This window comes from Rhagoletis zephyria, unplaced genomic scaffold (assembly GCF_001687245.7).
Source record: "Rhagoletis zephyria isolate East Lansing unplaced genomic scaffold, Rhagoletis_zephyria_1.1 Rzeph_scaffold_00018, whole genome shotgun sequence".
Classification (NCBI taxonomy): Eukaryota; Metazoa; Arthropoda; class Insecta; order Diptera; family Tephritidae; genus Rhagoletis; species Rhagoletis zephyria.
The window spans coordinates 936,306-955,203 of NW_016157102.1; the positions used below are offsets into that span (position 1 = coordinate 936,306).

Consider the following 18,898-nt stretch of genomic DNA (forward strand, 5'->3'; position numbering starts at 1 on the left):
GCCTCAACCCCCACGTCGATGATGCTATAGTTGAAGATATCACATATAAATTTTGGCCCGGATTGGAGTCGGTTAAGGCGTGGCGGACAGGGGTTAAAATTCAGATTACCCTATGGAGATTGAAAAAATTAAAATTATTATTTCTTTCATCTAATACCCAAAATCGATACAACTGTAGTCGAAGATATAACATATAAATTTGGGCCCGGATTGGAGTCGGTTAAGGCGTGGCGGACAGGGTTCAAAATTCAGATTAACCTATGAAGACGTCTTAACCGACTCCAATCGGCAGCAACATTTTTTTGTGGTATCTTCGACTACGGTAGTACCGATTTTGGGTATAATTTGGCAAAAAAATTAATTTTAATATGTATTTGGAGTCTCTATAGAGAAATCCGAAATTTGGCCCCTGTGCGACACGCCTTAACCGTCGCCAATCGGAACCAAAATTTGTATGTGATATCTGTGACCGTGGTATGACCGATTGAAAAGGTGAGACTGAAAAACATCGCTCATTTGATTTTTTTTTTTAAGACCACCCTAATGTACATGTGCTTACGTTTACTCTCGTAGGTTTCTAGCATTTCCATTTCATTTAATTTGTATAACGTGCAATAGATCATCAGTCAGTGCGGTTGGGTTGAGATCAAAGCGAAACTGATCCGCACCCAGCCGGAACACCGCCAACAGTTGGCCGGCACAGACATACTGGCAACTGTCATTCAATCTGAATTAGACTGATATTAATGCAAAAAAATAGAGAAAAAAATAAAAAAAAAAAAAATACCACAAGCTTCGTACAAATGAACTAAGCCGCTACTGCTCCTCTACCCGCCACCAATGTAGCTTAGGCTATCTAGCTACATAACCTCGTAATTAAAAATCTCGAGCACCGCAATTGTGATACGGTGGCTGTTTGATAAGTTAGTGACTTTTTTAATAAAAAATATGTTTTCAGCTTTTTATTTCTCAGTGCATTCCAAATAAACATTTTTTCCACTAAAAGGCTCGTCATTCGACCCCAAATCTCTTACCGAGGAGCAATTTTTTTAGAATTTGAAAAAGGAAGTAATCAAAATGTCCTCATTAGTACCAAATTAGACCGCCTTAGCCGAGTGGCTAGAAATGCGTACCACGACTCGGTAGCACCAAGGTTCCATTCCTGGTCGGGGGTGTTTTTCTAAAAGCGAGATGTGAATGAACCTTGTTGGGATTTTCCTAATGCACGTTCACCTAGATATGTTCTTTGATTTGATTGGCTTTTTGTCGCTAGTATGTAGTAGACAAAATACTCCTTTGGAGTGAAGAATGCCTCAGCCCTTTCACTAAAGTGACAACCTCCCCTGGACTACCTGTATTTTCAGCTTCACTTACGCTGATAGGTTAGATTAGTCTGGTCGGCCGGTAAGTTTTTAGCGTTGCCAGTTGGAGTGCGTTTTTTCGCGTTAAAGTAGCCATCACAAATGATGTCAACACCTTTTGCGATTTCAGTGGTAATTTCAGCTCTACTAGGCTCCCAAACATTTTTGTGATGTTTTTACAGGCTCTCCTTGGTCTGCCGCTCACATCACTTCTTGCACCTATCTGCGTTAGTGATACTCAATTTTTTTTGGATGAGTAGCCACCAGGATAAGCCCCTTAAGCAAGTCGGTAACGACTTTGCAATCCTTGATAGCCGCAACAAGAAGCGGGTATACATAATTTTTGCTGTTTTGCAGGTGGTTAACTCATTTCATCTAGTCTTGAACTGCCTAAAGAAACTGTCGTTAATTACGTTGTGCAAGTTTTGGACTGGTCTTTGAATGTAGTTTGTCTGTTCGAGTGTCAGACTGATGGCGCTCTTGGCAGTCTCTTCAACTATCCCAACGAACAAGGGAACAAAAAGTTTCAAACGTTTGAGAAAATCGTATTTCTCAATTTGATGTTCAGCATTGTTTATCATTTGAAACTAAACATTTTCTCAAACATTGTTTATCAATTTAAGAACGGTTTGAGAAACATTTGAGAATATATTTGTTAGCATTCCGTTCCGTTCCATTTATGTGAACATGACACAGATGTCGAAGTCCATCGATAGTCTGCTACATTAGTCGCAAAATAGCTCTTCGACCACGCGGTCGCTGTTATTCGCAATTTGTCTAATTTCAAAACAAACTATGCAACTAATGTTTTACATCAACAGTATTATTCTTTGTTAAACTAACTGAATAAATAAGCTATTAAATAAACTGCGCAAATAAAAATTCCTTTCCTATAAAAACTGTGTTTCTCCTACATGTATCATTTGCAACACTATACAAATATTTGAATCAGAGTAACTGGATTTCATTTGGATCCGCTCCACTCACGTTTGAGAAAAAGTTGAGAATTCAACATTTATCAATTTGAAAACAAAGGAAAACTTCAAATTAAAAAAGTGCCTTATAGTTTGAGAACGCTATCAACGGTTATTTGCGGTGCATTTGATAATCAACGTTTGAGAATTGAGAAGAGGACTGATTCTCAAATGCATATCAAACTGAGATATAATAAAAATGTGGCCGGTTACCCAATATGCATATAGTATGTAGCCTTCTGTTTGTGCCCAGCCTGTGAAGGAAGTTTTTAGCTGAATTCCTATATGAGATAACTGGCTAGGTAGCCACCTGACTGTCTACGTGTGTATAAGTTTACTCTGGGGTTGATTGTCGGTTCGGTGTTGATTGTCGTTTCGGTGTAGGCTAACTCGCTGCTGAGGTAACCTTATTGTCCGCTTCACGTTCAGTTCCGGCTGTATACATCGGCAGCCACTCCAGTTACGATTTTCGAGCCGTCCGCCATTTAATTTTTTCCATATTTTTCCAAGTTCACGAGATCCTCTGCTTTCGACTGCTGTCTAAAACAAACTCAATGAAGGAGTTGACTTAAAATTTTACAGTACACTACTAACAGTTGGTTCTTGACAGGAGCAGTGTGTTGCACTAGCACTAAAAGTTAATAGACAGGAAAGTAAAAAAAAAAGTAATTGCCTTATCAAACTGCTCTCGTACACACCCAACAGTTCATGGCGATGCCGGTGTTGCTAGCCGATCGGATTGTGCACCGGTCATTGCAGCACAATTGCATGCACGCCATGCTGTCTAGGCTGGATGCGGTTTTGTATGCAAGTGTATATGTGTGTATGTATGTAGGCAAGAAATGTATGTATATGCATGTGCACTTATTTATGTATATATATAGTATAGTACTTTCGTGTGTATCTGCGGGCACGTACGCCAGTTTTTGCAAATTGGTTGCCGCACTTCATTTTCATATATGTAAGTGAGAAATGTGATAATTATTCAAATTACATATATACAATGAGATTAATTGAAAATCCCTAGGCATAAAAAGTTTGATTCATCAAAAAGCAAAAAAAAAAAGATAAGTTGGAACATGATACTGACGATTATAAATTGTTAACTTTTGTCTATAAATTATTAAACAATGTGATAATTAAATGCATATATCATTAAATAAGTAAGTAGTAAAGTTAGCAGGTAGATCGGTGTGGCTGTAGCTGATAGGCAGCGTCACTTTTAGGCCTAAAGTGGAAGGTTAGTTGTGAAATCCGACTACACTAAGAAATTTCATTCCCTCTTTTTCCAAGCCATTAAGAGGCTCTGTTAAATAAATCCTATAATCCCGTAGTGTCTATGGCCCACCTATTGCGCGAAACGCACTACATTTCGCATCAAATTTAATACGAGAGATTTATCTAGCCTAACTGCCGTTTACACAGGACACTGGGCCCAGGTAATCCGTGCTGCAAGACTACTAAAACTGGAGCACAACCTTCCTTATCGTGGCTACAGTTCAGCAGAATTGCGAGTTGTGGTTTTCAAATGGCACTTATGTATAAGTGTTAATAGAATTTGGACATAAGTCAAAAATTGTACGCTCTAATAAAATATGTTCATTAGCGATTCCGTTCTGCAGTTATAATTATCTTGAAAATGTCACTACACCATCAGATTAACGAAGTCACACGATAGCGAGTCGCTTCGTCTGAAATCTGGTTTGGTATTGAACGGCTAGAAGATTTGCTTCCAAATTCTGACTTTGCTGGGGGTTTTGGTAAATGGGAATACCAAATTTAGACAGCCTAAGCAAAAGCTAGCGGTGACTGGTTCAAAATTGTCGCTGGTCTTAGAAATATTGCCCTCACGGGTATATCAATCACTGGATTGCCGTGCTTGGTCTTACGCGAGTTCGCACGGGTCTGAAAGCCTTCAGTAAATCGCATAACTCTCAGATAAAATTGTTGCGCGTTTTTTTTCTGTCGGCCAGTTAAACACTGCTCCTCGCGCTCACGTATTTCCGCCTTTCTCTTCTTATTACTTACTTTTATTTAAGTTTTGCTTTCCTCCTCATCTCCCTTCATCATTCGCAAATAACTCTTGTTTCCCTTTAGGCAGCAGTATTTTGTAATTAGTAGTATGCCCGATAATCACGACCCCCATCAACGAATTGGATAGCAGTGGTTTTGTCCAACGCCATTTAACATCAGCTTTTTTTTATATCTCATAATGAAATTATTCTTATGACAACTAGTGAGGGCCAAATAGTCAACCAACTAGCACTGAACCAAACTACTTTTAACTATTTTTTTTTGTTGTACAAAATCACTTTAAAATGCTTAAACGTTAGCCGGCGCGTTGTTGCCGCCAAGAGCGAGCAATGCCTTATCAGATTATCAATGATTGGTATGGTTGGAGACAGGGCCGGATTAACATGGGTGGGTGCACAAGGGCCAGAGGAAATGTGAGGGCCCTACCGCGATTACCTACAGATTAAATGTAATGCGTTTCCTTTAATTATCGACATATCACCAAAAAGTGCAACGAAATGTATCACGTGATTTATGGACACCCCTAATTTACTGTCTCGGCTATTCGTTGACTTGCCGGAAAGTTAGTTCAAGCTAAACTTGTAAAAGTAAAGTAAAAGCTTGAAGAAACAACAAAAATATGTTAAGCTTTTTATAACGTTTTTTTTCAACGTCAGCGAAACTAAAGAATACGAGCATGGTGTCTGGCATAAAAGATTCTTTAAGATTTTACCAAAAATTTAGATGACAACACGTTTTTGAATTTTTCAAACAACTCATGGATGATCATGTGGGCCCCTTCAACGTGGGGGCCATGAGCGCAGTACGTCGTCCTATGCTTTAATCCGGCCCTGATTGGTGGTATGCGTAAGCGCCAGAAATTTAAAATTATACATATGTATGTGTGTGTGTATGTGTATGCCTGTTAATAAATATGTTGTATATATCATCACCAGAAATACAGATAACCGTAACTAATTTTTTTTTTATAAAACGATATGTGGAGCTGTAATTCGATGAAAAGCCTTAAAATCAATAAGTTCGTAAATCTTGGATTTTTTGTTTAACGGTCTTTTGCAATTCATCTGGTAATGATCCTCCCTCTACGATAATACTAAAAGGTGCCGCATCAATCGTTTATTTTTAACACATACAAAAATATTTCTTTATTTTTGAGGTCTATATTTCATATTATGCAGTCTCAGATTCTTGAAATTTATGAACTATCCTTTTTTAATCGGTTTTATTTAGCTTGCCCTGTTTGGGTAAAATCTAGTATATAATTCTGAAACAAAAATTTGATCTGAAAAAATGTGCTTAAAGGGCACATCAATTTTAAAAGCTACTTCAGAAAAGGCACTAATTCTGACTTAATCCTGGAGTACTAGAACAAACTAACTACTCGCGCTGCTGTAAAACGAGGCGTGAGCGAATGCAACGCGAAAGTTCTACAATGTACATATAATATACTACATATGATATATATACATATGTACATACATATGTTTATATATAAGTATGTATGTATGTAGCTGGGCCTTAAAAGTTAGCCGGCTTGACGTACATATGTCTATATGTAGCTCTGAAGAGCGAGTAACGCCTTATCAAATTTATCAATGCCTCGGATGGTTGGAGATATGCGTAAGCTCCAGAAATTGACGATTACATGTATTTAAGTAAGTATGTATGTATGTGTATATCATATATGCCTCTGTTAATAAATATGTACATATATACATATGTATGTATGAATTTATGTAAATATACCGACATAAATATATGTACATATGTATATAAATTTGTATAAGTTACGCTCAGCTCAGCTCAATCTTAGTACATACATACATAAGTATATTTGAAAGAGAGAGTATTACTGCTCGGCTATCGCAGCGATCTGTCGTCGCTTAATCATTTATTTTATTTCTTGTTAAAGAATAAATTTATGCTTTGGCGTTGCCACCTCAATATTATCACTGCGTAGGGGGATTTATTCTCTGTATTTACTTAGTTTCACTGAGAAAGTGGTAGGACATTATTTCCTACAAAAAAAATATGCTCAAAACGAATATACGAAGAAAATTACAGTTGGTTTTACGCCTCCTTGGAAAGGGTGAATGTGTATTTATGCTACCAATTGAGCTAAGTTTAACAGTAAAATTTTTAAAGGTAAACCTAGATTTAAAAATCAGCTGATCGCGGTAAGTAGATTGTCGGCATTGAAAGTAAAAAAAAAAAATCTGCGGAAAGAATACGAAGATATTTCCGCATCCTAATCACCAATGCAATCATCGCGAAAGGGGCTTAAAGTATTTGGTATCGAATCGTACCCAGGCACACCAAGAGAAGTGACACCGTTTACATCGACAAGAAAATTAAGCTTGGCTTGAAAATTAATTCTTGGCTGGCGATGTCACCGCATAGACGATACAGAATACAGCACTCAGGCTAGACTACTGTACTCTTTCTTTCATTGGTGGCTTTTTTAACCTGGCGACTCCCAAGCCTAGAGCACAATCCATAACTGGGGGTTCGCCTTCTCATATAAGCTCGCTACCGAACGCGTGTTCGGTTGATAACCAGAGAATATTTAAGTAGTGTAAACACTGGAAGTCGTTAGCTGCTTGAAACGGACGAAAAATAATAAACTTTTTTCACCACTTTTGGGTAAATGGCGCACAAAAAACTTTCCCCGCATGCGTGGACTTTTTTTTATCGGTGGCTCAGCCTTCACTTGAGCTTTCTTGTAGGCCTCCACGATTAGAGGAAACATGACTGTACTTCCGCCCTCTCATATGGTCTGATTTCTTCTGATCTACTCGCTAGAAATCTTGAGGTGATTATCTTCATATATAGGTTTTCTAAATTAGTCCCCACACATATGTACNTTACAAACATTCAAAAATCGTTGGCAACACTGCTTGCCTTGCCAATGTACAGGTTAGCCGCTCGACAAGTCACACAGTGCGATCGACATCCGACGTTGGGGCAGTGAGATAGTGAGACCAACAGCCAAACGATTACTTCGGAATGCCCCCATTGCGACGCGCCACCGCCGCCTGCACGACAAACACACGAAGTTCATTCAAACCAAAGCAAACCAAAACCACAAACTCAATTACCGAACAGTAAACCAATCACATTCAAGTAAGAAGAGCGGGAGAACGCTGATCGACCAACACTATTGGCAGCGCCGTTGCAGTGCCGCCGTCAACGTCGAACAGCGCCAACAGCGGAGAGAGCAATGCTATAAATTGCAACGAAGGTAGTAAATTCAATCAGTTCTGTTACAGTTTTCAGCTGTAAAACATAACTTCTGAGATTTAGAAGGTTACCAAAGTGTATCTACAAGTTAATAAATATCTGCTTCTTCGTTGAGCCTAAAGCATTTCAAAGTAAAAAATAATAAAATTTCAATTGCAATCGCGAAAAACGTGTGATCGTTAATGTTTCAAAATTTGTTTGTTTAATTGAGCGCATTATATTTCCGCCAATTGTTTGCCGTGCAAAAGACGTAATCTGTAATGTCCACTTTTTACTGTTGCAAGGCAATCGAACGTGTCGTATATCGTGTGACTAAGTGTCAACAGGAACAACAACAAAAAATCTAATACTCTTAAAAAAATTGTAACACATACAAGAAAAAAGTGTGAATCACAAGACCAACCTTGAGAGACTTACGAGAAACCACAGCAAGATCGGCCAACGAGTTTAATGAAATCATAAAACAATCAAACAGCCAGCAAAAAAAAAAAACAAAAACTTTGTCAAAAACCTGCGCTAATTTCAACGAATAGGAATTGAGATAATCCAGAGCCATAAATTGCTTAGACACCGCTGTACCACTAAAGCTTTCCCACCAAAGCACACACTCACGCATCAGTTATCCTGAATTTTTTGTGAAAAAGCGACATAACGAGTCCCATCAACGGATCCACAGCGTGCACAGGAACGGCAGCAAAATTTCGTTAACAGCGCGAATATACTTTGCCAAAACGGAGTCCATTCGGGGACCTATGACATCGCAAAGCTATTTATTGTTATTACTGAAAATCAATTCAAATCAACAATCAAGAACTCAACATAATCTAGAGGTGATAAATTCATTCATAACATAACACGAGCACAGTTAATTTCGGAGTTTCGCAAGATCAAGAATAATAAGAAAAGTGTGAACACGTACAAATTAGCTGCTGACCGACATTTGCCTGAGTGCCTGCCTACCTGACTCACTGTCTGTCTGCCGAATACAAAAGAGGAGAAAGAAAATAAAAGCGATATAAAGAGTGTGAGAGAAACCAAATTTTTTGGTGCAAACAAAAGCGAAAAAGAGTTTTATCCTGAACGCAATCAGTGAAATCATCCTTGAAGAAAATTTTTTGAATTCTGCAATCATTCACCGAAGGAAAAAGAAAAAAATTAATGTGAGTACATATTTGAGTGTGAAAATTGATAAGATATGATTGTTAAAAGAAAATGAAGAGGATTTTGGGGAAAATATTGAAGAAAGGGCGCGGTTGAAAGCGAAAGGGATGATTAAGTCATTTAAAAAATATGAATTAAATTGATTTCAAATCATGCAAGAGGCTGTAACAAAACTGCATTCAAAAAAGTGCAGCAAAATATTTAAATTTTCTATAAATTTACTAAATATAAATCCATTCACAAAGATAAGAGTAGATATAGTTTGAAAGAAGAGAAGAAATTTAGGTGATTCACAAAGGTATTTAGTTCGTATTTAAGACTATAAAATTCTTAAGAGGATTTGAAGGCACAAACAAATACTTCTGTAACAGTGAGAAAACGATTACGATTACTATTATACCTTATGAACTTCCCAAATATATTTTAAGACTTAAAAAGTTTACGACATCAACACCACGACGCTTACGATTCCCTTGTGAATACCCCGAATGCTTTCAGTAATATATTCAAAAATTAGAGCTTCAAAAAATTGTATAATGCCGGATTTCCACTATACATTAAATGACAAAAATTTGTATGAGAAAGTGGGGCAATAAATTATAACCGTGTCATAAGCTTCAAAGAATCTCCAATTACTAATTTTTCGAAGTCGTTTTTACATAACAGTTTTTAAATCGCATAAGTTTTTGGGCATTCAAGGCCTAGTGAAAATTCGACATATTATGAATCTGCCTTGCCATTTGGTCTGATTTTATTTTTGTTCATTTGCCATTGGAAGCGTTGAGTAAAAATTATTTTGATTTTTAGAAAAGCGCTTTAAGAAAAATTCCACTTGCGCGTTTTTCGAAAATATGAAAAAATTAAAAAAAAATTTAGAGGTTCGAAAGGACAGAAAAACTTAAAATTTTCATTCATCTTAAGGCAACATAAGGGATAAGCGAAAAAGAAAATTTGCATTAAAATATTTTAAATTTCATTTTTAATTTGTATTTGGTTAATATTAAAAAAAGTATAATTAGCAAATTTTTAAATATTAAAAGAACTACAGAACCTTGTTAAAAATATTTGTTTTAAGTTGTTTTAAAAACAAGAACCTTAATTATTTTTAAAAATTGCATTAAAAAAAATTTATTACAGTTTGAATTTATTTAAAAACTATTTAGCCGTTTGCCTAAAACTCCATGAAGTTGAGAATCTGAAGTTTGAAAAAAAAATATGTGTGTGAAATATTTTGACAGTTCAGTGAGATTCCCAAAATTTTCCATGTTTTCGGAACTTTCGGTTAATTTTTATAATATTTTTCGCTGTTTTGAAATTAAAAAAACTCCAAACGCTTAAAAAATCTATATACTTATACATATATATATATTTTTTTAATTTACAAAAAATAAAATGTATAGGTTTTAAAAAAGGTACCTGAATAATTTTAGTTCTCACCTCTTTCAAAAAGATTCACAATAAAAAATTCGATGCTAAAAATGCTGTAATTTTTTTTTTGTTCTTAAATAGATATGTTTTATTACTCATCCATTGTCGCGTCGCAAAATCTAAACGCTCGTTGAACTCGTGATTTAATTTATTACTTTGTATATTTTCTTGTTTTTCTTCTATTTTTCGATAGTCTTTCTGTATTCAAAATTAGGGCGCATAAATCTTAAGAAATAATTAAAAATAAATTTAAATAAATACACTATTAAAAAAAAAACTTAAATTAATGCTCAAAAATCTCAATGGTTTTTCCCAATTTCCAATGACTAGAAGACACACATACATTAGTAATTTCTATTTTACCGCTCATCAATTTCCTATATCAAAAAATTGTCTGATGCAACATTTTCTAGTATTTGCTCAAACAAAAGCAAAAAGTAAAAAATACAAAAAAAAAACGAAACAGAATAAATGACAAAAACCTCAACTTGACACCCGATTCGATTTATGTGTTTAATATACAAATATGGGCAAAGCTGAAGTGAGTAGACAGACCGTCGATGAGTTGGCCAGACAGGTAGCGATTAAAAGAAGAGCTATTTAGTAGCGTTAAGCGGCATTGAGTGAGCGATCACCTCAAGTATGGACATTTGTTTAAATAGAGCACCTACCATACACTTGAGGTGAAGTGGGTATGCAATTTATTGGAATCAGCAGCACACATACATACACACATACATATGTGTACAGTATGTATGTATAAATATTACATCGTTCACTCACATCAGACGCTCCAATAATTTATAAAGTGAAAAAAAAACATTTTATTCAACCAGACACTGCAATGCGTTGGACTTTATGTACATCAGGACGGGTCGACAAAAACACAACATTTTTTTATATCTGTTGTATAGGTCTTAATAGGTGCTCCCCTTATTCTTGAAAAAAAAAACTTGGTTCTCTGCGACTGGTTTTTACAACGACTGGTGTAGATTAAATCCGGAACTTATTTCCTATCATAAAATCAAAAAAAAAAATTTTTCAAGCTCATTTCGCAAACTGAATATATTGTCGCAGAGAACCCGGATTTCTTTTCAAGAATAATTATTCACTTATTATTAAGACCTATACAATTTTCGTATCAAAAATTTTGTGTGTTTTCGACCCGCCCTAATGTGCATATATACATACATATGTACTTACCTATGTCGTTATTTCACATTGTCACTGTTGCTAAATTTAAATGAGCAACAGCTTTTTTCCACCAGCTAAATGAAGAAATTGACGTCACTATGCTTTTTTTTTTGCTTGCTACCTTGTGGTGAAATATGCGTAGCACTTGGTTGATACCTTGGCCAAGAAATTAGACGTTGTCTATGTCTAGCAATTTGTTGCGGCATATACTTGTGGCGTATTCATTAACTGAATTAGTCGTCGAAAACTTGCTGTGTCTGTTCTAATTCTAATTTTGTAGAATCACAGCATTTATTCATTCATTAATTCAACAGTTGACACTAAATTTATGTATGTATGTACGAGTATGTACATATGTATGTGGACATATTTGTATGTGCATATGTTTAAGTGCCTAAAAAGAAGCATATTTTATGGCGAGCGAACACTGTTGGCGAACTCTAACAAGAGCAAAACAAAAAAAAACGAAAAATTACACTAAAGAAACCAGAACGTCAAAACCGGTTTGTCTCCAAAACAAATTTGACAAGCAATGACGGAAATTCACTCCAAAATGCACCAATAAAAATAATTGCTTGTACAAATGTATGTATTTTATTCAATATCTTTTGACTAAAAAATTTGTAGAATGGGGCCTTATTTACTTTATATGTAGTGGATTTAGTTTTATCTAACAGCCATATACATTAGGGTGTTGATTAAAAAACAGCAACATCTAAATTTTGTATTTTTCTACGCACAAAATAAAGACAACTAAGAAAATTTCGGAATTTTAAACAAAAAAGGGATTGAAAAATCTTGATAAAAAAATCGCAAATATTATAAAACATAGGGTAAATTCATAAACTCGCTGAATTATAGCCGGTGAAATTCTATATTTTGTCGAATTTTTGCGATTTAAAAAAATTAATTTTTGTAAATTTTCGTTGATGTCTTTATTTTATTCATAGAATAAAATAATGTTGTGTCTACACACAAAAATTTGATGCTGATATTTCTAACGGCCAGCCTAATGTACAAAAATATAATGTACAGAAAATTTGGATGCTGGTATTTTTAAGGACCACCCTAATATACAAAAATATAATTTACACAAAATTTGGATGCTGGATTACAAGTTTAGCTCCCCCTGAACTGTTCCTTTTTAAATTGCAACAAAGATCTGAATCTACGAATAACGAATTTTCAAAGAAAATCATATGATTTGATTGGTACGAATTCGTAAAGAAATTTTTGTACGACTTTTTAAAGAAAGTTCTGAAAAAAAAATTTGAAAAAAAATTACACATCGCAGCATTTTATTCAATAATTTGTAATTTTTCTGCTGAAATTTCGTTTTCATTTTATTTTTATTTTTTTCAAAGTAAAACGGAAATCGCGATATTGTCAAAATTATGGAAAGCATGAATGGAGCTTAGAAAAGTAATTAAGCAGAATTGATAACATTTACACAGTACCACTACAAAGCAAATTTCAAAGACTCTTCCACAACAGTTGTCTGACTTATTGAGAAATCGAATATGTACATATTTTATAAAAGTTTATAGCGCAAGCTAACACTGCAAATTAGTTGAAAATTAAATATAACATTAACAAATCTAATACTTTTCTCAAGGCTATGTCGAAACCTGAGTACATACATACATAAGTATGTATTCACAGTCCATGGTCCACAGATTTTTGTCGATTACTATTTGGTTAGCGCGCGAATAAAGACGCTCATTAATAAGCTCAGATAAGAAAATGCGAATTAGTGATGTGCTGAGTCGTTACTTTTATGTATTGATCGATATTCGGTACCGATTTAAAAAAGTATCCAATACTTTCGATACTCGGTACCGAAATGTTGCAATTTCTAATAACCAAAAATATGGAAAATAATAGCACTTCTGGGGAGCCTCGCCTATGAATAGCCGTATCTAGGGGCTAATAGTGGTTTTAATGCCGAGTAGAACGATGGTAGTTATGCCATTAAAAATCTGGATGGGAGTTTCTTTAAAGCTTCATAAATTTAAATTTCCCGTTGTCCAAAAATATACGAACTGGAAGTATTGGGTACCGACATTTTTTTTGTTTTGGAAGTATTGGGTACCGACAATTCACCACATCACTAATGCGAATTCATTTTTAAAACAGTTTCGTATTCCATTGAAATGCGCATCATTCGCTTAACGGAACTACGTGAAAGTATCAATGTCTGACACATTAAATCAAAAAAAAAAAAAAAGATTATAACATTTCATATCAAACAAATTAATAATTAATGGTCGTAAATTTTATATACTACTAACCCATATTAAATATGTGTGATAATTTGTACGATCATTATGTATGATCATTAATTCAAAAATCTATTAGCTAACACATAAAAATTAAATTTATAGCGCGCATAAAAATTGTGGTGAGGATTGTGATTGAGAGGCAAATGCACATCGACATACATATGTATGTAAATACATTAGAACATACCAATTTAGAAGCAAAAAATTTCAATTTTTCGTTGACACTTACATATGTGCATCCGGCAATAAACATTTTTTTTTTAAATAGTTTTACCGGAATAAACGAAATACTAACTTAGCAACAGTTTAATGATTTTAAAGTGTTTAAAACTGAGATCTGCTGGCTTAGTACTAGAACAGGGTACTTGAAGTTAATGAACTTTGCAGTTGAAATTATTGTATGATTAAAGAAACGAAATTACCCTCTTAAGACAAAAACATCGATGTACATATTTATCATACTTTAAATTCCGAAGATATGACAAAAAATTTAAGAAGGTGATGCCTACGTTCGGCAAAAGAAAAGTCGAAATAATCTCGCAAAAATAATTCATTAGGGTGCCTCACCAAAAAAAAAAAATATTATAAATCGCCTTTGCCACTGGAGCTATAAGGTTTATTACATTTTAAGACTTCCGCCGAAATATTTCTTTAAAATTTTTGGCCCATGTGAAAATACTTAAAAAAATCTCATTACTCTGATTCCGTTGATAAAATGTTTAAACATTTTTGTGCAAATCTTTTTTCTATGATATATGGTGATTTTTTTTTGGAAAAATGTAATGCCGAAATGTAACTTCAGTATAAGGGTATAAAAAAAGTGCTTTCAAATAAAATTATTCTGCTTTATCCTGAGTTTCGCCTGAAAAAAAAATCACCCGAAAATTTGAAAAGTGAACCGGTTGGGGGGAAATTAAACTCATGATAAGGCTGACTATAAAAAAGTAAGAAAATGTACATATGTATATTTCTAGGCATTTTTTCAATTTCAGTAGCGTATCTACCAGCTCACTAAGAAAGCTTTTTCTTGTACAAATGTATGTATGTATGCTGCTAAAGCAGAAAAAAATTTGTTTAATTTGCACATTTAATTTCAAATTTGCACTTTCATGAAAGTATTTAGTTTTTTAACACTTGTCATAAATTTTGTACATCCATGCATACATATGGACATTAGGGTGGTCCAAAAAAACCAAAGTCGGAATTTTAATGCGCTCACCTCCTAGCATTGTTCTATTTTATTTATTTATTTATTTATTTTTAAATACTTTTTGTTTTCAAAATAAAAAAATTACGATTTTACTTTTTCATATGCATAATGGATACGTATTTTTTTGGTCTTTTCGTTATTCCTAGAAAGCAACGCCGAAAAAATAGCTAACGTGGCGTATAAGTGACTCATGCCATGTTTTCCATATTTCGTTTTTTTTTTGTTAATTTGAATTTTTATTTTATTTTTATTATCTTCTTTATTTGTTCCAATTTATTCGAAAAAAAAAAAATTTTTTTTTTATTTTTTTTTTTTTTTTTTGAAGCGGTCGACTGACCGGCCATTCAAGCGATTCGCTCGTTCGTCTTACTTAATTAGCATGACAATTAGTGTGATGTTACCACCGGTACGACGAACACCTCAAGCGCTGGTCGGTAGAGAAGAGAGGCGTCTAGCAAGGGGTAATTAAACTGTGAAATATATAGCGGTGCTGTGCTTGTACAAAACATACATACCTACATACATACATACATACGTACATACAGGAATGAATGTATGCTTAGAATATAAATTTTTCTATAGGCATAGGCGGTAACTATTCGTATTATAAAACTCATCGGCTTATTTGTGCACTTTCTAGTGCGCTAAGTGACGGTCAGTGGGTAACAAGTGCTTCGAACTTCGACGAGTTTTTTGTTGGCGCATTACTAATTAAAATCTTTTTAGATTTTTCTTCTTTTTTTTTTGGTTGTTGAAAAGTGCGATAAGCCGCAAAGCCAGCAAGCCAGCTGGATTTACAGATAACCTCGGTATGTGAAATTCATGCTTTGTTTGATTAAATAATGCGCTCTGCTAGCAACAAACATATGTGTATGTATGTAGACCCAGGCGTGTTTGGCCACACACGAGCCACTTTCGGCTGGAAGATTCGATGTGAACTACTGTTTCGAGATTTGATGAAATATTCACTACTTAGAAGATCACGTAGGCAGAATCAGTGTTGCCGTTGAGAATTTTCAGAAAGTCGCAAATAAGGGGCCATTCACGAAAAAAAGGGTCACCATATTATTTTTGCTTTTCTTTACTATGAAAAAGAATAAATCTGTTGAATTTAAAACGAAAATAGCAGGACAAGCTTTGCATAAAACATACACATATATCTAGTTGCTGCAAGGAGAATAGTTGTATTTCCTTTAAAAGTTTTAAGTGATGCATTTTTTAGTACTTACAGGAGGAAATATTTACTTTTAATAGCATGGTTTTGTTAACATTTCCCCAAAAAAAAACAAAAATCTCTGAAAAGAGGCAAAAGTCACACATAATCTTGGAAAAACGCTCAAAAAATTTAAATTTTCAAAAAGTCGGTTCAAAGGGTATCTATTGGCGTTTAAAAAGGGTCAAATTGCCCCTTTAGTCGCACAATGGCAACACTGGGCATAATAGACAATTTTTAACTTTGAATTTGTTGGGAATTTATGTATATTTAGTAGCAAGATAAAGCGTGAGGCACCTTTAGTTAATGGGCATTATTAGTTACTTATTCTCATTTTATACAAACGCGGGCATGAATTATTTTTATTTTATTTTTTTTGTTACTGTAGAAGTTTGGTTTTTCCTAATTTCATAGCTTAGGTTGTGCGTAGTTGAGTACATTTAAATTTAATTTAATTTGTCGTTGATTTGTTGGCGATGCTCGTTATCATATTGGCTGCTGAAGTGGATTGCGAAGTTGATTGACCTACATTTTTATGCTGCATGCTATATTATTTTTCAATGGATTTCTTTTTTCAATACACACATTTTTGTTTTTAATCTTTTTCAAACCTGCTTTCCAACTTTCTTCAAAACCTCTTAAATTTTTGTGTTTATGTTTTCATTCTTATCTATGTATTGTTTTGTTTGCAAGCCTTTTTTGAACCTTGTTTCCAAACGTTTCTAATTTTTTTTTCAAACAATTTTTCATAAAACTTTTTCCCAAATTTGTATATTTTTTTCAAATTTTTCTAAGCCTTTATTGCTTTTTTCTTTTCAATGCTTTTTTTAAAAAGAAAAATATTTTTTCTTATCAGCTCTAAAAACTTTTCAAAACTTTTTGGTAGCCTTTTTTGTAGCTTTTTTCAAAGCTTTTCCAATTTTTTCCCAATTAGTATATATATATGTATATTTTTCAAATTCACGCTAAACGACATTTTTACAATTTGGTCGACAATATTTTTTATTAATTTTATTTTTTCAAGTGTAATCTCAAAATCTATGACCATATCCTTGCAGGCTTTCTTTGCCCCTTTTCCAAGTATTTTGTCGTAAAATTTTGTAACATTTATTTTTTCAGATTTATGCATGTAGGTACTTTAATATTTTCTGCCAAAATTTGTTGAACACTTTTCAAAAAGTTTAATTTTAGTTTTTTAAATTTTCTATCATAACTTTTTAGAATTCTTTGAACCTTTTCAAATCTTTTTTAAATATGTACATACATATGTAGTTTTATTTTTTTTAATTTCTTCCCAATATTTTTAAAACTTTTTTTTTTGCAAATTTACGCCAAACAACTGCTGCAGCGTTTTATGTATTAATGTTTTTCTTCAAAATTTAAAAAAAGTTCAATTTTGTTTTCATTATTCAAATTTACTTACAAAGCATTTTAAATTTGTTGAGCCTTTTTCAACATTAGTTTTCAAAAGTTGAACGAATTTATTTTTTGAATTTTTTTTCTTTTTAATCCTTTTATTCAAATTATAATGCAGCTTTCTTATATTATAAACTTTTCTTTGAAACTTCTTAAATTTTTTTAATGTTTTTGTTTTTTATTTTTTCGATTTATAAATTTATGCTTTTCAAGCTTTTTTCATTTATTCTCAAAAGTTTTTTACTCCTATTTTTTAAAACTTTTTTGCAAAACAACTTTATTCAACTTTTCCGAAATGTTTTTAAACGCTTTATGAAATTTACTCAGCCTGTTTTTCAATCTTTTCACCAAGTTTATAATGTTGATTTTATATTTTTAAACGCTTTTAAAAACTATCTCAGAACTTAATTTAAAATTTTTTTACCAAATTTACGATTTTACTTCTGAAAGCTTTTTACTTTTCGCCCAAAATTTATTTTTTTCAATTTTGGTTTTAATTTTTTTTTTTGAAAATACATAGCAAAATATAGCATAGCATAGAATAGCATATACAAAATAGCTTCAATATTTCTCTAAAGCCTTTTTGCAAGCCTTTTAAAATTTCTCAATTAGATTTTTTAACACTTGCAATTTTTCTCAATAGGTTTTTCAGTACTCTGATTAAGGTTCCAATTTAGAATTAAACATTTAAATTTTGAAAATTTTAAAGATTGTCTAATATTTTTTTTTGTATTGTTTGATTATTTTAAAAGTATCTGCAAAAACTTTGCAATCCCTTTTCCACGTATTTTTTTTCTTCAAATTTAACGATTTTTTTAATTTTTTAAAACTTTTTTTCGGAATTTTTTTTTATTCTCAAAAGTTTTTTTTAACATGTTTGAACGGGGTTTCAATCAATTTTTTTTAGTGTTTAATATATTTAAAAAAATTTTTTTTTATACATATCTACATATTTTCATTGAAATATTTTTACTAAAATAACTACCTTATCCTAAAAAACTAATATATAAATTTCTCGCAATTAAAGCTAATCCCTATCTCACTATCGTTTTCCATTACAGACAATGAATATACACATGTTATTAATAGCACAGCTTGTGCTTTTTGCTGCCTGCATTCAGAGCAGAGCCATTGATGATGTTGACAATTCCATTGAGAATGTTGGTGGTGGTGACGCTGGTGGTGAAACACAAGTGCACCAACAACGCACACCTTTCGAACAGGATTGGATTAAATTTGCCAAGAAACCACCAACAAAACTGCTGCAAACCCTAGGCCAGCCCGTTGAGATCGTCTGCGAAGTGATGGGCTCACAAGTGCCCACCATACAATGGGTTGTGGGACATTTGCCGCTGTCTGAGGTGAGTTGTGTGAACCGAAGCAAA

General features: G+C 33.4%; 1 protein-coding gene across 1 annotated transcript in view; it reads left to right on the top strand.

Annotated features, from left to right (window-relative positions):
* Positions 1–7,613: 7,613 nt before the first annotated feature.
* The window catches only part of LOC108361089 (neural/ectodermal development factor IMP-L2-like), a 22,606-nt gene continuing 11,321 nt past the window's right edge, over positions 7,614–18,898 (top strand). The window contains exons 1-2 of the mRNA XM_017613625.1: positions 7,614–8,769; positions 18,575–18,893. Coding sequence (XP_017469114.1) covers positions 18,578–18,893 — 316 coding nt within the window. The 5' untranslated portion in view covers positions 7,614–8,769; positions 18,575–18,577. The remainder of the gene's footprint in view (positions 8,770–18,574; positions 18,894–18,898) is intronic.